This window comes from Elephas maximus, chromosome 4 (genome assembly GCF_024166365.1).
Source record: "Elephas maximus indicus isolate mEleMax1 chromosome 4, mEleMax1 primary haplotype, whole genome shotgun sequence".
In the NCBI taxonomy this organism is placed as follows: Eukaryota; Metazoa; Chordata; class Mammalia; order Proboscidea; family Elephantidae; genus Elephas; species Elephas maximus.
Window position 1 is genome coordinate 133,980,535 of NC_064822.1, and position 23,202 is coordinate 134,003,736.

General features: G+C 38.1%; 1 protein-coding gene across 1 annotated transcript in view; it reads left to right on the forward strand.

Moving 5' to 3' along the window:
* TRHDE (thyrotropin releasing hormone degrading enzyme) overlaps positions 1-23,202 on the forward strand; it is a 487,618-nt gene that overhangs the window by 128,354 nt on the left and 336,062 nt on the right. The window contains exon 3 of the mRNA XM_049883907.1: positions 18,621-18,747. Coding sequence (XP_049739864.1) covers positions 18,621-18,747 — 127 coding nt within the window. The remainder of the gene's footprint in view (positions 1-18,620; positions 18,748-23,202) is intronic.

The window sequence follows — 23,202 nt, forward strand, 5'->3', positions numbered from 1 at the left end:
CGCTTCTTAGAAACCGTATGGGGCAGTTCTACTCTGTGCTATAGGGTTGCTATGAATCAGAATCGACTTGACGGCAATAGGTTTGGGTTTATGGGTTGGGTTCCCCCACACACGTAAAAAGCACCAGGCTCACACAGTTTCATGGATATGTTTAACCAAATCTTTGAGAACAATTAAGTCCTATCTTAAAGAAAAGAAAAATACAGGGGCAGTATCTCAACCTGAATAGATTGTTCCCACCCCCTTCAGTAAAGCAAACATGGTTTAATGTTAGAAAATTTATTACTTGAATTCACTACCTTAACAGATCACAGGAGAAAAAGAAACATATCTTTTGAATAGATGTAGAGAAAGCATTAGAAAAGTCCACAGTATTCAATATACAGTTTTGGCAAATAGTAGAGGGGAACTTTCCTAATTTGCAGCGAGAATTACAGTTGGTAGTGAACAGTAGAAACTTCCAAATAATGTCAGAAATAAGGTAAGAATGCTTTTTTCACTGTTCTTATTTGGCATTGTCCTAGAACTCCCAACTGAGAAGTATAACAATCAGAAAAACTATTACAATTAATTCAGAAAGTTGACTTGTTTCAAGTCACTTTTAAAAAATCAATGGGTAGCTAATATAAGTAATAATAGATTAGAAATATGATTTTTCAAATCCCATTCACAGTAACAGCAAACCATAAGGTATCGAGAAGTAAATCTAATAGAATATGTGAAAGTTTATATGGAGGAAATTGCAAAACTTAAAAGTAGGGCAAAGATTGTAATAATGAAGAGAGATTCTGTGAGCACAGATGTTAAGATCTAACATCTTGAAGATGTCAAATTAACCTATAAATCCAATGCAAGTCTAGCAAAATTTCCAACAGGATTTTGTGTGTGAATGTGGAAAATTTGATATGACACTTCAGGCAGAATAGTAGGGGCTAAGAATAGCCAGGAGTCTCTGGTGGTACAGATGGTCAGAAGAAAGGCCTGGCAATCTACTTCTGGGAGTGACAGGAAATCAGCTATTGAAAATCCTACAGCACGCACATCTGGTTGCCATGAGTTGGAAAGTACAACACCTGGCTGTTGGTTAAGAATAGCCAAAGAAGTTTTGAAAAAAAATTAGGAAAGTGTACTGGTGCCACTAGTTCTCATGCTTTATTATTTAGTTTCAGTGATTACAGAACGTGCTAGTGACAATAGTGCTAAACATACTAACCAATGGAAAACAATGCTGATCCAATCATATGTGGGAACTTGGTATATGAGAGAAGAGCATTGAAATAAATGGGCAAGGCAAGACTATTCAATAAATAGTACTGAAGCCATTGATTATCCAAATAGAAAGGAATATAATGAGATCCGTATTTCAGTACTCACACAAATGTATTCCATATGGATTAAACCTCTGACTTTGAAAAGCAAAAGTTTAGAACTTTCAGAAGAAAATATAGGAAACATGTCTTTTTGGACTTGAGGGCAGCGAAAGATTTCTTTGACAAGACCCAGAAAGCACAAACCCTAAAGTGAATGTTTGATACTTGACTACATTAAAAAAAAAAAAAAAAAAATTGTGTTTTATCAGATGTAATGTCAAAGACTAGCACAGATTGGGAGAAGATTTTTGTAAATGATGAACTTGCAAATGATTACTCTTCAGAATATACAAAGAACTGCTACAAGTCACGAGAAAAAGATAAATGATCCAATGGAAGAAAAGGCAAAGGAACAGGGCAATTTGTGAAAAGAAAACTATAATAGCAAATAAATGTATGAAGCGATGCTAACCTCGCTATTATCAGGAAGATCCAAATTACAATCAACATTAAGACACCATTTCATACCCACTGATTAAAAAAAAAAATTTGAAATATAAAATTTAACAAGAATGTGGGGAAGCAAGGGTTCTCGTACATTGCTAAACAAAACAAAACAAACCCATTGCCATCAAATCGATGGTGGGATATAAATTGGTAAAACTTCTTTGAGGAGCAATTGATAATATTGAGTAAAACTGAAAGAGAAATATTACCTTAATTGGAAATATACTGGACAATTGGATAGGGAATCCTCTGAATATCGAAGACTCTCATGTTGAACATAGAAACCAGTTATCACATCCATAGTTAATTCTAGAGAGGAGGGAGGGCAATGGGATAGACAGGACATGTTGCCTCAACGGAATTTGTTATTTTTTACATACTTAAACCATATATAAAACAAAATGTTGGAAAATTTCAACATTATTTAAATTTGCAGGGGGTATAAGTTTATTCTCTGTACTTTTGAATATGTTTGACATATTTTATAATCTCTTTAAAGAAAGAGTTGAATAGAGAAGCTTGAGAACTGAAACAATGAAGGTTTTAGGGGCATTGATTGGTGGCTATTCCTGAAATGCATTCCCTGTAGGAATCTATATCCATATTGCTCACATCCTCACATGTTTTATATTTTCACTCAAGTATCACTTTCTCAGGGAGGCGTTCCCGACCTTCAACATTTCCTAACTCCCTTCTCTGAATTATTTTTATTTAACACTTAATACCATGTAACATTCTATATTTTCTTTGCATTTATCTTGTGCATGTCTGCCTTTCCTACAAGAATATAAACTCTCCATGGTAGGGATTTCTATTTGTTTGGTTTACTACTGTAAACTCAGTGGCTAGGAGAGGGACTGGCACAGAATAGGGACTCAAATATTTGTTAAGGGAATGAATGGAAAAAAAAAAAAAAAAGGAATTCTGAAGTTTTAACCCTTAGTTAAAGAGCCCTGGTGGTGCAGCCACTCGGTTTCTAACTGAAAGGTTGTCGGGTGAACCCACTCAGCGGCTCCATGGGAGAATTGCTTCCATAAAAATTATAGCCAAGAGAACACTATGGGGCAGTTCTAATCTGTCATACGAGGTTGTTATGAGTCGGAATTGACTCGATGGCACGCATAGCAACAACAACCCTTAGTTGCAAAAGAATATCTGCATTATTGAAAGATAACAGGAGAGATGGGTAGTGTGGGTAGTTTGATGTGTTTGTACTAGATGATGGTGATTTGGCGGGGAAGATGGCATACGTAAATGTGAGGTCAGCAGGCAGTTGGAAATCAGGGAATAAAATGACAGATGGGCAAAACTGGACTGCAACTGAATCCAACTGTGCACTGAGCCCCTGTATTTACAAATAAATGTACTTGACCGTCGGTCTTGCTGAAGATATTTTACCAGGCATAAAATAGATAGCTTAATAAGGAAATCTCTACATTTATTATATCTTGCTTAAAAAAAAAAAAAAAAAAGAAACAACTGCAATTTAGTGTACTACAAACAAGGTACTCTATCTCAGAGAGGGGCTAAATGCTACTGTGGGCTATCTATGGGCTATGGCAGCTCTAAACAACTTTTACTGGTTTCCAAACATTGAATCCGACTCATCCATTGTTTATTGTGTATCATGCAGTCGGAAAAAAGCTTAGTTGTTAGAGTTAAAAATAATAACAGCCATGTTGAATGTATGTTTATTGAAGACTGGTGTTAAAAGATCTTTAAGGAATAAGGATATATGTACACATATATATATATATTTTTCCTATGTGTTAGGCTTCTGCTAAATATTTCTCTCAAGACTTGGGTTTGCTTGCTGTAGGACTAAATAAACAAAAGATTTCTCAGGTAACTCGAGGTCAGTGGGTTCTTCAACTTTAGTACACATGTGATTCAACTACGGAGATTGTTGAAATGAAAATTTTAGGGCCATATCTGAAAGAGATGATTCAGAACTTTTGGAGTGTGTAGGCCTCGGAATCTGAATTTTAAATAGTTATCCCAGAGGATTCTGATTCAAAGCATCCTGGGACCACACTTGGAAAAACAGCACTGTAGATGATTCTTACTTTCATTTAATCATTGCATTTCCTTTTAGTGTGTATGTGTGTGTGTGCTTTCTGTGTGCATTAATGTGTTGTGTGCTTGGTAATAATGAAGTAATACAGGCGTGCCAAACTGACACTTTGAAAGCTGTGAGGAATTATACATAAGAGAGAGAGGCACACAAAGAAACACAAAATGTGCCCCCACCTTGGGAAGCTGAAAATCACATGTAAAAGCAAATGATGTATTAACTGGCATGCAAATAAAGTTATATTGCATTAGCTTCCTATTGCCGCTATAACAAATTACCACAAATTTAGTGGCTTAAAACAACACAGATTTATTGTCTTGCAGCTCCGGAGATCAGAAGTTCACAATGAGTCTCGCAAAGCTAAAACCAAGGCATTAACAGGGCTTGTTCCTTTTGAAATCTCTAGGGGAAAATCTGTTTCCTAGGTTTTACCAGTTTCTGGAGCTGCATTCCTTAACTTACAGTCCCTTTCTTCATCTTCAAAGTCAGCAGCATAGCATCTTCAAATCCCTCTCTGCTCCCATCATCATGGAAGCACCATCTTCTCTTCTTCTTTTGTCAAATGTCCTTCTGCCTCCTTCATATAAGGACAGCTGTGATTATATTTAGGGTCCACCTGGAAAATCCAGAATAATCTCCCTATCTCAAGATCCTTAATCACATCTGCAGAGGCTCTTTGCCATATAAATTAGCGGTCACAGATTGTGGGGATTAGGGCATGGCTATCTTTGAGGGCCATATTTAGCCTACCACATATACATTTAGAAAAATGTGAATGTGATACAATGACAGACACGTAGGTCAATGGAACAGAATTGAGAACCCAGAAGTAAATCCATTCACCTATGAACAGCTGATCTTTGACAAAGGGTAGAAGTTCATTAAGTGGGGAAAAGGTAGTCTCTCTAACAAATAGTTTTGGCAAAACTGGATATCCATCTGCAGAAAATGATATAAGGTCTATACCTCACACCATACAAAAAAACTGACTCAAAATGGATCAAAGATTGAAATGTAAAGACTTAAAACTATAAAGATCATGAATCAAAAATAGGAATGATGCTAGGGGCCCTAGTATATGGCATAAATAGAATACCAAACATAACTAAAAATGCACAAACAGCAGAAGATAAACTCAATAACTGAGATCTCCTAAAAATTAAACACTTAAACACCCTTCAAAAGGGTAAAAAGAGAACTTACAGACTGGGAAAGAATCTTTAGCTACAACATATTGGACAAGGGTCTGATCTCTAAAATTTGTAGAAAACTTCAACACCTCAACAGCAAAAGGACAACCGAATTAAAAAATGGGCAAAGGACATGAACAGACACTTCACCGAAGAAGACATTCAGGCAGCTAACAAATACATGAAGAGTTGCTCAAGATCATTAGCCATTAGAGAAATGCAAATCAGAGCTATAATGAGATACACCTTACCCCATCAAGAATGGCACTGATCAAAAAAAACAGAAAACAAAAATTGGTGAGGTTGTGGGAAGATTGGAACTTTTATACACTACTAGTGGGAATGTAAAATGGTACAATTGCTATGGAAAATGGTATGGCACTTCCTTAAAAAGCTAGAATAAGAAATACCATATGATCCAGCAATCCCACTCCTAGGTATATATCCTAGAGAAATAAGAACCGTGACAAGGACAGACATACACACACCCATGTTCACTGCAGCATTATTCACAATAGCAAAAAGATGGAAGCAACCTAAGTGTCCATCAACAGAGGAATGGATAAACAAATTGTGGTACATACACACCATGGAATACTACGTAAAGATACAGAATAACAATGAATCCTCAAAACTTCTCATGACATGGATGAATCTGGAGGGCATTATGCTGAGGGAAATAAATCAATCATAAAAGGACAAATATTTTATGAGACAATTATTATAAATAGTCATGAAAAGGTTTACACACAGAAAGGGATGAGAAGAAGGGGAAATCACTAACAAGAGAATAAAGCCAAAAAAAAAAAAACAAAAAAAAAAAACTCTTGCTGTGGAGTCAGTTCTGACTCAGCAACCCCAGAGGACAGAGTAAAACTGCCTCATAGGGTTTCCAAGGAGTGGCTGGTGGATCCGAGCTGCTGACCTTTTGGTTAGCAGCTGAGCCCTTAGCCATTGCTCCACCAGAGCTCCAACTAGATAGTAGACACGTTAACTTTGGTGAAGGGAAAGACAGTACATAATATAGGGAAAGTCAGCACAATATAACCACGGCAGGGGAAGACACTGAGAAGCACACAAGAATAAAAGGCTATGAAAGGTAAGTAACATACACAATCTTGCAACAACAATAATAACAAACAATAATTTCTGTGTAGATACATAGGTAGATAAGTATGCTGAATAGGTGTGGAAGGGCGTATGGAAATACATTTACGTGCATATGTAGGTTTGGCTGTGGATATTTCTACATATGTGTTTGTATGTGCTGTATGTATACTCATATCTGTAATGGAGCACACAGGGTGCACAGTCATGGAAACATCCTAGACATAACCAAACACCTAGTAGGACTGAGTTACTGGGCTTGAAGTCTGTCTTAGTCATCTAGTGCTGCTATAACAGAAATACCACAAATGGATGGTTTTAACAAAGAGAAGTTTATTCTCTCACAGTCTAGTAGGCTAGAAGTCCAAATTCAGAGTGTTGGCTCCAGGGAAAGGGTTTCTCTCTCTGTCTGCTCTGGAGGAAGGTCCTTGTCATCAGTCTTTCCTCGGTCTGGGAGCATCTCAGTGCAGGAACCTCAGGTCCAAAGGACGTGCTGTGCTCCCAGCACTACTTTCTTGGTGGTATGAGGTCCCCATGTCTCTCTGCTTGCTTCTCTCTTTTAAATCTGAAAGAGATTGGCTTGAGACACTACCTAATCTTTTAGACCTCATTAATCTAGTTGCAGCTAATCCGTTTTATTACATCATAGTGATAGGATTTACAATGTACAGGAAAATTACATAAAATGGTAGACAATCACATAATACTGGGACTCATGGCCCAGCTAAGTTGATAGATATTTTGGGGGGACACAATTCAATCCATAACAAAGGCTAAGGACCGTAGATAGTCTTGGGGGACCAGCTAGGTATTTTTTTTTTAAAAAAGTGTAAATGTGGTAAAGTCCTACCCTTTCCTTGAAGTGTTGCTGTTGTTATTAGGTGCCGTTGAGTCGGTTACGACTCATATTTGTTGCAGCCATTTCCTTGAAGTACTCCTAAGTAATTTAAACTTGTAAGCTCCACGAATACTACACTTGGTAAATAAACGTGAAGAGATTTGCAAAAGAGACTATACGGGTTGCCACAGAGCTAATTTCCTTGCCTGAAGCAAAATGCAGTTGGAAGATGTAATCAATCTATGGTAACAGTATTTTAGTATCAGAGTGGACAAGAGCCTTCAAAGTTTATTACTGGTTTATGGAGTTAGCAGCATGTTTTCAGTCCCTGTTGGGTGTGAGGCATTGTATTGGACACAGTGGAAAGTGAAGAGAAATTGAAAAGATGGACTCAATGCTTAAAGAACTTAAAATCCTCTTGAGAAATGAAGCAAACACACTTTAAATATGAACCTACAGAATAAAGGTTGCTAGGTCCAAAAGGAACCCCTTAGAAAGCAGCAAACCTGTCTCAGAATTCTCGGCAAATATTTTACTCATGAGTTCTTAGTAACCACGAAGGGGAAGGAGGCAGGGGTGGCTCATTGGTAGGATTCTCATATTCCATGCAGGAAATCTAGGTTTGATTCCTGGTCAGTACATCTCATGCACAGCTACCACTCTTCTGCAGTGTAGGTTTGTGTATTGATATGATGCTGAACAGGTTTCAGTAGAGCTTCCAGAATAAGAAGGACTAGTAAGAAAGGCCTGGAGATCTACTTACAAAAGACCCTATGGATCATAACAGCCCAATCCTATTGTGCACTTGATGGCAGCAAACAATAGCATGAAGGGGAAGGGGTGGGAGGGGGCACAAACAGAGACAGGCCTTTAGAGCAGCTTTATCACTAACGATACTCTGGATTGTCCTTATAACAGTGTTTGATACGAGCTGGAGTTTAGCATAAAGCTGGCCTTAAAAACTTGTCGCTGTGGAGGTGATTCTGTGTCATGGTGACCTCATGTGTTACGGAGTAGAACTGCTCCATAGGGTTTTCTTAGTTGTAATTTTTATGGAAGCAGATCGCCAGGCCTTTCTTCTGTGGCACTGATGGGTGGGTTCGAATTGCCAATCTTTAGGTTAGTAGTTGGGCACAAACCATTTTCACCAGCCAGGAACTTAAGGCTGGTCTTAGACTTAAGATGTTTAAAGTATTGTTCTCAAAATATCTATCAAATGGGTCTATGACTTGGATCCAAATAAATTCCAATATTTATTTCTGCTCTGTGTTTTTGCCAGAATGATAGGTTTTGACACGACCGTGTGCCTTAATTCTTAGTTCTGAGATTTTTCTCCCCATTCATCTGCGATTCTGAATTCTCCTTCTCAGAATGAGTTCTTCCACTATTACTGGCTGTTCTCTCTCTATAAAATCTGCAGAACACATTTTTCACTTGTAATAGTATGCTTTTCTACTCACTGGCCTCCCCGTCTCCACACGTCTTCAATTCTGTTGCCTAAATAATCTCCCTTTGTTGTTTTCAGTCATGTTACTCTGCTTTAGACTATGAAGTGGCTCTCAGTTTCTCAAAGCAACACATCCAGACTCTTCCCTTGGGACGTCAAGGCCCTTCACAAATTACTGTCTCTACAGCCTACTCCACCTGCTCCAGCAAGGCCAACTTCTTCCCTACCCACCTTCCAGACTCTTCTTTAAGTTTATTGCCCCCTGAGTTTGCATTGGTACCCTGTTTCTGTCAGTTTTGCATGTATTTATTTTCCTTGTGCTTAGCCAAAAAAAAAAAAAAAAAAAAACTTAATTTCTGAATTTTAAATAAGACTCATATGCCTGGGCTTTTAGCTTTTTGTTTACTACATCCTTTTCTCTTTGTATCAATATATTTCGTCTTGTGCTTAGTATCAAAGCACCTGTGTCTTTCTCCCTGGTTTGTTGAGTTGTACTGATTTGTATGAAGAATCCCCAAATCAAATTATATTCATGTAGGTGAATTAATTTAGCTTTATTTACTGAGAATTTAGTGATAACGCGTTGTCATTTTGCAATTATTAAAGAAAGGGACTGATTTTTTCAGTTAGAGCAAAGCAAAAGTAAATTTATTATTGTTATGATAGTGATATTTTTAAGGCGTGAAGTAATTACGGTCTACCACCAAAGTTCCTAATATACTCTTGCAGCATAAAATTTTCTCAGAGAATAACTCTGGCAAGCCAGGATGTTTATTTAATTTAAAGTTCCAAGTTACAAAAGTCAAATCAGAGAAAATGTTATTCAAGTCCTTATTTAACAGGTACACTACTGTTGTAAATGTTATTTTTCTCTTTGCTATGTGGTGTAGCTACATAATGTTTCAGATAATTATATACCAAGTACCACAATTCATTCCTAACATAGCAAATAATTAAAGCAGTCCAGCAGAAAGGCTTTGGGGGGAGAGATTTCATTTCATTGTCCTTTAAAGCAGCTCTGTGACTATAGAAAAGCTTCGTCTTCATATCCTTCATCTACAAAATCAAAATTTACTGCTTAACTCCATGCCTATTCCACAGGTATTTTAGAGAGATAAATACAAAAATCTGTGAAGTATTTTAAATTATTAGGAGAAAGGCTTGAAAATTAGTAAAAGATTTCATATTTCTGACACATGTATGCATTTGCTTACCCCCTTTTTGCATTATATTACAATTATTTGTGTATTTTTACCTTTCTTTCCAAATCTTTAATACAGAGAGAGGTGCAGCGTTATACATAAGAATCTGAGTAATTGTTTGGTTCTCCTTATTTCTCTGGCACTCGTTTCCTGTTCTGCTGAATCACCCTCTCTATAGAGAGGACATCTCTGAAAAGCAAATATAAATCAGGTTCACTTTCTTCTTCTCAATTATAGTTTCTTCTTGTTGTGCCTCCCTCCAGACTGTGAGCTCCTTGAAAGAAGAGGCCATGTCTCTCTTGCTTGCCTTTGGATGCTCAGTATGTGAACAGTGGCCTGATTGTTATAGATGTGCATTAAATATTAATTGAATAAATAAATAAATAAATGATGAAATCCTTAAATAGTCTTTGGTGTTCTTACTCTAAAATGCACAAATATCAAAGACAAAATCAATCCAAATCTATGTAGAGTTCCTTTCCATTATGATTCCCTTCCAAAGACTATTCTCTCCCAGTAGTGGCAAATGTCCGGCACCAGCACTACCTCTTCTATCCTTTAGTGCACAGTGAAGATTTCACAGATTTCTTCTGCTAAGTCCCCATGTGGTCTCAGGATTCTCCCCAGCCACTCTTAGTCATTGGGTTAACTGAAATGTATCTGCTATTTGTGCTTTTGTGAGAAAGTGAGATGACTTTTAAAGGGATTGAAAGATATCTGCCTTTAGCATTTTTTTCCTTTCAGTGATTAAAAAGCTTAAAATCCTGTAGAGAGATGAAACAAACATACTTTGAATATAGAAGGTCCATGAAATTACCCGAAAACCAAACCAAACCCGTTGCCATCGAGCTGATTCCGACTCATAGTGACCCTATAGGACAGAGTAGAACTGCCCCATAGAGTTTCCAAGGAGCACCTGGTGGATTTAAACTTCCGACCATCTGGTTAGCAGCCATTGCTCTTAACTACTATCCCACCAGGGTTTCCACCATGGAATTACAGAGTGAAGCTAATTGAGTACAACAGAGACCTCTGTAGGAACGCCTATGCTTGGTGTTGGAATAGCCTAAGGAATCAAAAATCTGCAGCTCTTATACTTTGGCTCATTATTACAAAGTATTAGCACAGGGACGGAGCCATAAGAATATGTTCCCAAAGCCAGCCTCTCCTATTTCATATTGTTTGCTACAGTTATTTCTGTGTAAGCCAGTATCAAGTTCATGGGTAGATTCAGGGAAAGAAAGACCACTCAAGAGTAAAGGATGGAGAGAGGTAGCTGAACAGTGATCTGTATTTTCAAGATAAGTGAAAAATGTAAGGGAGCAAAACTATATGAAGAAAATAAAACCTTTCTTATTAGTTTCTTCTCAAAATAAATGGAGATTATATAGGAGAAGAAATTAGATTTATATGACTTATCAATCTCCCAGGCATAACAAAATGACAGACTATTACTCCTGGAAGGAACTATGAGCTGAGACGCAGAGACGTTAACAGACTCCTAAGTTAACACAAGTAGTTAGTGAGAAAGCTGTGTCTCAAATCCAAGTGTAATGTCCTTCCCATTGGACTAAATGGGCATCTTGGTTCATATTGGTTCTTGGGAGAAACTTTGTAGAAGGAGAGAGAAAGCCTGGTGGAAAAAACTAAGCAATTTGTGTTTCTAGAGCTGAGGTCTTATCTTGGAATGTCAGAAATACAAATAAGCAGGTGTAATAAAATATTTTATTGCTTCAGAGTGATAACTATGTTTATGAAGCTTTAGTTGCTGTGTAATGATTAGGTAGAGCCTAGTTACTCTAAAAGAAGAAAATGACTGTGATTTTTTTTTTCCCCACACTATAAAGTAAGTTATTGTACAGCAAATTCTTGATTAACCACAAGAGAATTGCCTAGTTTGTGAAATGTTTTGGACTCTTTCCCCATAATTCAACTGAATCTCACTCATTACAACAGGGCATTGGAGTGAATTATGTACGGATTTTTTAAGGTGACTGACTATTCTAAAATGAAAATGGGCCTACAATTGGCTTTACTTGAAAACTAAGGGACTTGTTCAAAAGAGTATTAGGACAAATTGAATAAATCCATCCATTTCTCTACATTCCTACTTCTATCTCTCTAGATCAAACCACCAGCATCTTTCATCTGTACTACTGCAGTAGCCTAACTCATTTCCTTTCATTTATTCCTAGTCCTTTTTAATCCATAATCTACGTTGCAGCTAATGTAATCTGTTAAAGCTTAATTCTGATCATGCCATTCTGTGGCTTAAAATCTTTAAATGATGTGCATTAAATTCATATTCTGTATTTCAGTTTATAGTACTGTAGTATGCTTGAGCAGTTTTTCCTTGCTTCTCTTGTCTTCCCTCTCACTATTTATCTCTTCACTTTTCTAATTTACTCTCTGCCTGCAGCCTTAACAAGCAGCCCCCTATACCTCAGTCCGCTAGGTTCAGGCCACTGATGTGATCTTTCTGAAACGAAAAACTGATTTTTATCACTTTCTGGTTTAATATCTTCCAATCCTGGAGGAAGGTATTACCTTTAAGGGGGCTGGAAAAGACTGTAGGAGGAGCAGATATATGTGTGCATGTGTGTGTATAATCAGGTGTTTGGTTTTAAACATCTTAAGTTTGAAATGCCTATTGGATGTTTGAGTGGAGGTATCAAGTGAACAGCCAATTTATGGATCTGGAATTATAGGGGAGGTTTTCAGTATCTACATGGTTTTTAAAATCGTGAGACTAGATGTGATTACCAAGGTGCTAAGTGTAGACAGTCTATGGATGAGGTCTAGGGATGAAACCTGGGGTTCTCCAGCATTAAGAAATGAGAAGAATGAGGAGGATCCAGCCAGGAGGCTAAGAAGGAGTGGTCAATGCGATAGAAGAAAAAGTGAGACAGAAGCCAAGTAACGGAAGTGTCTCAAGGAGAGGAAATTATCACCTGTGCCAAATGCTGCTGATAGGGCTAGCATGAATTGTGAGGTTATTAGTAACTGTGAATTTGATGAGAGTAGTTTTGGTAGAGTACTGGGGATGAAAGCCTGGTTACAGTTCAAGAGAGACTAGAAACAGGGAGCATAAATAGGCAAACACCCTATTTATACCTATGTCTAGGTTATATTCCCCCCTTTCATTCCGGTTTGGATGTTAATGTATTTAACTGTATAGAAAACTCTTTTGAGGGGCATTGCTATAAAAGGGAGCAGAAAAATAATGCAACAACTGGAGGAATTGGGATCAAGGATTTTTTTTTTTTTTTAACACGGGAGACATGCGTTCATGGATGAGAATGATCCAGGATGCAGGCATAAATTAGTGATGCAGGAGAAAGGGGAGAATTTTGGCAGCGATCTCTTTGAATAGGCAACAGGGGATGCAATATGGAGGGCTTGACCTTGGCTGGGAGCTTAGTCAGTTCATCTGTTATAGTATAGGAGGGAAGGCAGAGTTCACTGTTAAAATTCTCACATTGTATTATTGTTGTTAATTGGTTTGTCTTTTCAAATATTGTGAACTTCTTAAGAGTAATTATAAACATCTTGTTTATTTTGTGATAAAGACTTTTATTGTTCTCCTATCTCTCTGCCCTAGTACAATGCCTAGCACACAGCAGGCGTGCAATAAATGTTCAAATGAATAAATGAAGGCACTGTGCTAAGCATGTGTGTGTTTTATCTTCTCACTCAGATTGGATCATTTACGTCAGATTTTGACAACCAGTTTGATTTAATCATGTTTCTTTTGTCTGGTCCTGCAGATAGCTTGACTGACAGGTAGAGCTGATTGTGTTTCTACCAAAATCAATGATGCTTCCTAGGAGTAAAATCAGTGACTCTTGCTCCATCACTTTGTAGCGATCCTGGGTGTAGTTTTTTTTTTTATATAATTTTTATTGTGCTTTAAGTGCAAGTTTACAAATCAAGTCAGTCTCTCACATAAAAACTTATATACACCTTGCTACATACTCCCAATTACTTTCCCCTTAATGAGGCAGCCTGCTTTCTCCCTCCACTCTCTCTTTTCGTGTCCATTTTGCCAGCTTCTAACCCCCTCTACCCTCTCATCTCCCCTCCAGGCAGGAGATGCCAGTATAATCTCAGGTGTCCACCTGATCCAAGAAGCTCACTCCTCACCAGCATCCCTGTCCAACCCATTGTCCAGTCCAATCCATGTCTGAAGAATTGGCTTTGGGAATGGTTCCTGTCCTGGGTCAACAGAAGGTCTGGAGGCCATGACCACTGGGGTCCCTCCAGTATCAGTCAGATCATTAAGCCTGGTCTTTTTATGAGAATTTGGGGTCTGCATCCCACTGTTCTCCTGCTCCCTCAGGGGTTCTCTGTTGGGTTCCCTGTCAGGGCAGCCATCGGTTGTAGCAGGGCACTAGCTAGTTCTTCTGGTCTCAGGCTGATGTAGTCTCTGGTTCATATGGCCCTTTCTGTCTCTTGGGCTCATAATTACCTTGTGTCCTTGGTGTTCTTCATTCTTCTTTGATCCAGGTGGGATGAGACTAATTAATACGTCTTAGATGGCTGCTTGCTAGCGTTTAAGACCCCAGATGCCACTCTTCAAAGTGGGATGCAGAATGTTTTCTTAATAGATTTTATTATGCCAATTGACTTAGACGTACCCTGAAACCATCGTCTCCAAACCCCTGCCCCTGCTACACTGGCCTTCAAAGCATTCAGTTTATTCCGGAAACTTCTTTGATTTTGGTTTAGTCCAATTGTGCTGACCTTCCCTATATTGTGTGCTGTCTTTCCCTTCACCTAAAGTAGTTCTTATCTACTGTCTAATTAGTGAATGCCCCCTCCCACCCTCCCTCCCTCCCTGCTCTTGTAACCACAAAAGAATGTTTTCTTCTCAGTTTAAACTATTTTCAAGTTCTTATAATAGTGGCCTTATACAATATTTGTCCTTTTGCAATTGATTAATTTCACTCAGCATAATGCCTTCCAGATTCCTCCATGTTATGAAATGTTTCACAGATTCCTCACTGTTCTTTATGGATGTGTAGTATTCCATTGTGTGAATAGACCATAATTTATCCATTCATCCATTGATGGGGACCTTGGTTGCTTCCATCTTTTTGCTACTGTAAACAGTGCTGCAATAAACATGGGTGTGCATATATCTTTTCTTGTAAAGGCTTTTATTTCTCCAGGATATATTCCGAGGAGCGGGATTGCTGGATCGTATGGTAGTTCTATTTCTAGCTTTTTAAGGAAGTGCCAAATCGATTTCCAAAGTGGTTGTACCATTTGACATTCCCACCAGCAGTGTATAAGTGTTCCACTCTCTCCACAGCCTCTCCAACATTTATTGTGTTTTTTGGATTAATGCCAGCCTTGTTGGAGTGAGATGAAATCTCTTTGTAGTTTTGATCTGCATTTCTCTAATGGCTAATGATCATGAACATTTCCTCATATATCTGTTAGCTACCTGAATGTCCTCTTTAGTGAAGTGTCTATTCATATCTCTTGCCCATTTTTTAATTGGGTTGTCTTTTCGTAGTTGAGTTTTTGCAGTATCATGTAGATTTTAGAGATCAGGTGCTGATGGGAAATGTCATAGCTAAAATCTTTTTCCCAGTCTGTAGGTAGTCCTTTTACTCTTTTGGTGAAGTCTTTGGATGAGCATAGGTGTTTGAGTTTTAGGAGCTCCCAGGTATCTAGTTTTCTTCTGCATTCTTAATAATGTTTCGTATACTGTTTATGCCATGTATTAGGTCTCCTAACATTGTCCCTATTTTTTCTTCCATGATCTTTATCGTTTTAGATTTTATATTTAGGTCTTTGATCCATTTTGAGTTAGTTTTTGTGCATGGAATGAGGTATGGGTCTTGTTTCATTTTTTTGCAGATGGATATCCAGTTATGCCAGCACCATTGGTTCAAAAGACTCTTTTCCCCATTTAACTGTTTCGGGGCCTTTGTCAAATATCAACTGCTCATATGTGGATGGATTTATGTCTGGTTTCTCAATTCTGTTCCATTGGTCCGTGTATCTGTTGTTGTACCAGTACCAGGCTGTTTTGACTACTGTGGCAGTATAATAGGTTCTAAAGTCAGGTAAAGTAAGGCCTCCCACCTTGTTCTTCTGGGTGTAGTTTTAGCAGGAATTTACTAGTTACTTCACTTTGAATGGAAACTCTGGTGGTGTAGTGGTTAAGTGCTATGGCTGCTAACCAAAGGGCCAGCAGTTCGAATCCATCAGGCGCTCCTTGGAAACTCTATGGGGCAGTTCTACTCTGTCCTATAGGGTCGCTATGAGTTGGAATCGACTCGACGGCACTGGGTTTGGTTTTGGTTTTCACTCTGAACCTTATGAAAGCAATACATTCTTTTGCAGTATCCATTTGCCATATATGTTTTACCATTCACATGGCAAGTGTTGCTAATACAAAACTTATCCAATAAACGGTAAGCTTTTTAAGAGTGGTGATTACATCTTCACTGTTATTTTTCTCTGTAATCCTATGTACCTCATTGCTTAGAGAACATGTCTTCTTCATCACTAAATTCATAGTACTTAGCCCAGACCATGGCACAAAGCAGGTACTAACTAAATATCTGTTGAATGTATAAACACATGCAGGAACGAATTACTGTCTGTTATGGATGCTGTTGTTGTATAGTTTAGATCCCCTTTACTTTGGGCGTGCCCCCTCAGCTCTCTCTCAATGGTACACACCTGAAACTTTGGTGTGCTCGTCTCTCAGCTCCCTGTGCTCTCAATGGTGCACACCTGAAACTTCCAGAGGCCTGCCCTTGGGCTACTGGAGCTGTATTGCCAAGATGCTTCAAGAAACCTGGAGTACCTGGTATTTTATGTCCTCCCCTTGGCAAGCAGCAGCCGATGACTGACTGTGCAGGAGTATGGAAACCAAGCAATCTTGCCTCAAGGCAGAACGATCTCTCCAGTGTGATTTACACTCTAGAGGCCCTGTAGGATCAGTCTGAATTCAGGATGGCACCTGAAATTGCTGAAATTGCATCCTTGCTTGGCTTCTTACCTTTCCTTATGCTGCTTCCCCCACTCCCTTGTCGATCTCTTCTGGAAGCCTCTCCTTATTCAATCACTCAAACACTCATCCTTGTCTTACAGTCTGCCTCTTGGGTGCTCTACTTAAGACATTGACTGTTTATTGAGCAGTTGACATCAGGGACAGGGAATCATAACAACAGCCTCTCTGAGAGTGCCAAGAGTATCAGGTTCTGCTCTTTCAAATGGGCTCTCTTGACAGTTTTGGTTTTATGCTATTGCCAGCTAAAATTGTAGGTGGCTGAACTGAATTTGATATTTGACTTAGTTGCTGGGTGAGAAGTAGCTTCACAATTTTCGTAAATAATTGTTGTTGAATTCATTGCAGATAGCTTCATTGACTGGTGGAATTGATTGATAGGAAAGGCTATGTTTCTAACAGCCATTTTTGTGGTAAATATATTATTCAATAAATATGTTATTGAAACAGGTCTTTCTAAACTAATGTCAGAATGTATTTTCCTTGACTTTCTATACTTTTTGATTATGCACATCTCTGGGTTGTGCAAATGGTTTGCGATCTGCTGCTAACCTAGAGGCTGGTGGTTTGAAGCCACCCAGCAGCTCTGTGGAAGAAAGGCCTGGTGAACTGCTTCCATAAAGATTACAGCCAAGAAAACTCTGTGTACCACATGGGGCCACTGTGAGATGGAATTGACAGTGACGGGTTTTGTTTTTTTCTCTCTTTTTAACATAAACAATAGTTAATTGTGTAATCAGGTTCTATATTATGATTGAGTACAGCTTTTCTTTGTCTTCTTGTTGAATTTAAAAGTCTATTTCCATGTACTGAATGAAATATTTATTTTTATGGTGATTTGAAAAGAAAAAACCAACAAACTCCCTTTCTGTAAAATGGGATTGGGAGCAATGTGTTTTAGAAGTGAAAAACACCGTAGAAACCATCAGGTGGCCAACACCTTTATTTTATAAATGAGAAAACTTGAGATCCAAACAGGTTAAGTAATTTGTTCAATATCACCCAGAGTTTTTAGTGGCAGAATAGGACTAAAATCCAACTCCCAGTCCACTGTACTCTCAATACTCTGCAAAATACCTAGTTCTTATTCACACAATTGATATGAGGATTAGGGACCACATCTGTGAAAAATAGATTTAGCCTTTGGAAAGAAAGATGCTGGATAGCTTTATGAAAGCTTTGTGAAAACTAACCTCATTTTAACCTTTTCTGTACAATTGTTAGTTTTGTTCAGTTTTATGTTACTTGCCTTAGGCTCTTTTTTTGGCTAAGGACTAGATAATATACAACATTTGATTTAAAAATCAATATTAAGTATTTGGGTTATGTTAGAAATATGAATTACTTCATCTGGTTTTGAAGCCCCAAGCAGTTGCAGACAGCATTCCAGAATGGAGATCATTTATGTACGTGAGAGGATTTTCTATACCTAGTTTGCATATTGGGAATAAAGACAGTTGTTTACAAAGAAAAGAAGGGAGCATAAATTATATTTTTGCTCAGCTTGGTAATACTTCCAAATTTTGTTACAATGTGTTTTTTAACAAATCATGAATTTTCTCTCCTGCCGAGCCACCGTGTCTTGTCGACTTTCAGCATGGTCAGGGACCATTATACTAATCCACCGTACCTTCATATCTCTAGCAGGCACATGTAAGTGATAATGTTGAATATTTATTTTGATGCAATGTGTATAAATTTTCTCTATGTCATCATGTGAAGTGAGGAAATTGTAACTTACTCAACTTGGCTACTTTAATTGTTTAAGTTTGATTCTTTCTGCTATAGAGTGCTTTGATATATGAACAAGAATACTGTTTACTTTTGGCACTATTTGAAGTAATTTGCGTAGATTCATATTTGTAGGAAGGATGACCAAAGGGCTAAAGTAACTTTTATGCATATTTTTAATTAGGTGCGATTATATGCAAGACCTGATGCTATCAGAAGAGGATCCGGGGACTATGCTCTCCATATAACAAAGAGATTAATAGAATTTTATGAAGACTACTTTAAAGTGCCCTATTCCTTGCCAAAACTCGGTAAGAATTTTCTTGGTTATTTTATTGGAAGGCTCCTTGAAGTTGGGATTTCTTGGTTAAGACATTTGGAAAGCATAAAAATTCCAAGGGTTATATTTGTAGAGATTATGAGCATGAAATAGAATTTCTTCTGAAGTGGTAAAATAAAATATAGTGCTTCTGGAGTCTTGCCACAAAGTGCTCATAGGAATTAAGAAATTATGTAAGTTTAAGATTCTAAAAGGTAATCAAAATACTTTGTTGAAAACATAACTGTGGATGAGGTTCTTGCCAACATTTCATTTAATCTTCACAACTACCATGGAGGATAGGTATGGCTACACCATTTTTCATAAAAGGGAATTGAGACTCATGGAGTTATCCGTTCATCCAGACAGCCAGTGAGTGAGGGAGCTGGGTTTTCAATCTAGGTCTCTATGATTCCCAAAAGTCTTCAATATGTTACAGTGAGAAGGCGCTCATTGGTAAGTTTCTCTTTCCTAATTCTCAGATGTTGGGCCACAATGTATGAGTTATCCCTTTGGTTATTTTTGTTCAGTCACAGTTTGAATACAGAGTTACAGGAAATAAAAAGAAGAGAAAAGGAGGACTCTAATATTAATGGAGCTTGTGCTCATGATGAATGTTCTTACATTTCTTCCTTTTACAGAGAGAATATGCTCAATAATTGTTGGGTGGATGAATAAATGAATTAATTTTGTTACCCTAATTTGAATGAGGCTGCTTTTTTGGCAACATAATTTTTCTATGACTCTCCAGAAAGTTAGAAAATGTATATCCATTATAAATGCTGAAGTTATTTTTGCTTCTGAGAACATCTCTTTTGAAATATTACATCACAATAGTACTTTTCTTCCTCCTTCCCCCCTCCATCTTTTTTCCTTCCCAAGAGCATTTTTGATCAGCATCCACATAAAAGGTATTGCTCACCGGCAAGAATAAAGTGCTTACTCTATCAGAGTGTTAGCATTTGAACCACAAGTTCTCCTCCCTGGAGAACTAGGCTGATTTCATTAATGGACTTGCCTGCTGTGTAGCTTTACTGGTCTTATGATGAGTAGTTCAGAAAGTAGACAGAATGCTAGTTGATATTGTTATCAATGGGTGTGGCATACAATTTTTGTGAATGATACTATAAAATCCTGAGCTCATTTGGAAACATGTGCTCTCAGAATCCACAGGCAAAATTTCATTTTAAATAGGTCCCTATGTTTTCTTTTCTTTCTTCCTTTTGCCCTGTATTTTCTTTTCTTTCTTCCTTTTGCCCTGTATTTCAAGTTCCCCATTAAAATCTGTTACACTGAAATCTCCCTGGTAGGGACCCAAGGCAGAAAGGCATACCTGACCTCATTTGCATGGGAGGTGACACTGTTCTCTAGAGAAAACATTCTGGAGTGTCCCAGCTTGACCCTAATGTAAAATTCACGAGTGCTTATGTTGCAAGTTCAGCAAGAGAAATAAAATGTGGAGCTTTCTTTGTCCCTTCAGACCAGTAATCAGCAGAGGAACTCAATTTACAACTTCAGGGGGTTCCGTGTAACTGTCAGCTTGCAACAGGAAGTGTTTCTGTTCCTCTGTTTCACTCACAATTGAACCATGTAGGCTTTCCTCTGTAGAAAAGAGCTTCGTTCGCCGTTACTTTTACTCGTTAAGCTACCTTATGGTGTATATAATTGAATGATTGACTTATCCCAGCACATTCCTGTTTATGTGTCTTGGGGAGTTACCACAGCACACGTACTTTGTAAAATTTCTCTTAAAGTTCTACGTATTTCCTAATCTATAGATATTTAAATCTATATGTTAATGGCATTGTAAGTATACTTTCTACATAAAAATCCTTAACAGCAGAAGCATTTGGACATAGCCTTAGATTTTGTCGTACATCATGAATTATATTTCTGAAAAACAAATTTTGTGGAAGCCAACTCAGTCTTTATTAATGATCCATGTAGATGCGTTCTAGATATTCACTGCAGCTACCTTGACCCTTCAGATCCATCTAACATAGATTCCAAGCCCTCTTCTACCCTTCCTCCCTCTCTCCCTTCTTCTCTCCCTCCCTTCCTTCCTGCCTTCTTTCATTCCTTCCCACCTTCTTTCCTTTCTTTCTTACTCCCTCTCTCCCTTCTCCTCTCCCTCCCCTACTCCTTACTTATTCTACTGGTGTTTATTGAGTGCCTACCATATTATAGACACTCTACTATATGATGGTGATACAGTAGTGAATAAAAAAGGCAAAAGTTCCTTCTTGCCTATGACATTCTGTTAAGTGGAGGCATGTTAAAGTTTAATTTCAGATGGAGATTAAAAAAAAAAAAAAACAGAAGAACCAAGCCTGTTGCCGTTGAGTTGATTCCGACTTATAGCGATGCTATAGGACAGAGTAGAACTGCCCCACAGGGTTTCTAAGGAGCGCCTGATGGATTTGAAGTGCCTACCTTTTGATTAGCATCCATAGCTCTTAACCACTACACCACCAGGATTTCCTCAGATGGAGATAAGTGACATTAAAAATGAAGCTAGAAAGGATGAATAGAAAGTGTGTGGGGACTGGAAATGTGGCTGAAGTTTTTAAATGGGTGATCACAGAAGGCTTCATTGGGAAGGTGACTTTTGAGCAAAGGACTTAAGGGGGTGAAGGAGTTAGTCCAGTGAATATAATAAGGGCTGTAGACAGAAGGAACAAAGCAAAGTGCAAAAACCTTCAGGTGGGACTCTTGTAATGGATATATTTGAGAAAGAGGAATGAGGCAAGTGTGACTGGAGCAGAGTGAGTAAGGGAGTAACCAGTAAGAGGTGACATCAAGGAGTAATGGATGGGTGTCAAATAGTGTAGATTCAGCAAGCCATGGTAAGGACTTTAATTTTTTTTCTGAGTGAGATGGAAATCTATTGGTCAGTTTTGATCAGAGCATTATATGATATCGTTTACGTTGTAAAAGGATCATTCTTGTGGCTGGGTTGAAAATATACCATAGGGTAGTAGTTCTCAATCATGGGCAATTTTGCCCCTCAGAGAACATTTGGCAATGTTTGGAGATATTTTTGGTTCTCACAAACAGGGAAGGGATGCTACTAGCATTTAATGAGAGGCCAAGGATGTTGCTAAACATTCTACAGTGCACAGGTCAACCCTCTACAATAAAGAGTTACCAGTTCAAAATGTCACTAGTGTGGAGATTGGGAGACTCTGTTTTGGGTGAAAATGGTAAAGGCATGAAAACCAGTTACAATTTAGGCAAAATATAATAGTCACTTAGACTAGGATGTTAACAGTAGCATAGACGAGATTAGTCAAATTCTGGATATATAATGAAGGTAGAAGCAGTTGAATTTGCCGATGAGCAAGATGTGGAATGTGAGAGAAAGAGAAGAGTCAAAGATAACTCCAAGGTTTCTGGCCTAAGAACTAGAAGGATGGAATTGCCATTTACTGAGACAACAAGATTGTCTATCAAAGGAGGAGATAGACATTTTAGAGGCTGACGTGTCTATTTAACATTTAGGTGGCACCTTGATATCTGTTAGAAATTTAAGTAGACTGTTGAATTTGCAAATATGGAGCTTGGTTGAGGTCTGGCTAGAGATATACATTTGTCAGCATATAATGAAATATAAAGCCTAAGGCTGGGTGGGATCACCAAGGCAGTGAGAGAAGATAGAAAACAGAATGGAAATAAGGCAGGATTGATCCAACATTTAGAGATTAGGGCCAGCAAAGCCTAGATTGTTGTTGTTGTTAGGTGTCATAGAGTTGAAAAAGGCTGGGAAGAAGGACCTAGCGATTTACTTCTGAAAAAAAATAAGCTGGTGAAAACCTTATGAATAACAGTGGAACATATTTGATATAGTGCCAGAAGATAAACCCCTCAGGTTGGAAAGCAATCAAAAGATGACTGGGAAAGAGCTGTCTCCTCAAAGTAAAATCAACCTAAATGATGTGGATGGGGTCAAGCTTTTGGGATGGACCTTCATCTGCTGATGTGGCACAACTCAAAATGAGAAGAAACAGCTGCAAACATCCATTAATAATTGGAATGTGGAATGTACGAAGTATATCTATGAAAATTGGAAATTGTCAAAAATGAAATGGAGCCCATAAAGACCGATATCCTAGTCATTAGGAGCTGAAATGAACTGGTATTGGCCATTTTGAATCAGATAATCCTATGGTCTGCTATGCTGGGAATGACAAATTGAAGAAGAATGGCATCGTGTTCATTGTCAAAAAGAACATCTCAAGATCTATCTGAAGTACAGCACTATCAGTGATAGGATAATATCCATACACCTACAAGGAGCAACAGTTAACACTACTATTATTCAAATTTATGCACCAACCACTAATGCCAAAGATGAAGAAATGGAAGATTTTTACCAACTTCGGCAGTCTGAAATTGATCAAACATGCAATCAAGAGATATTGATAGTTACTGGTGATTGGAATGGAAA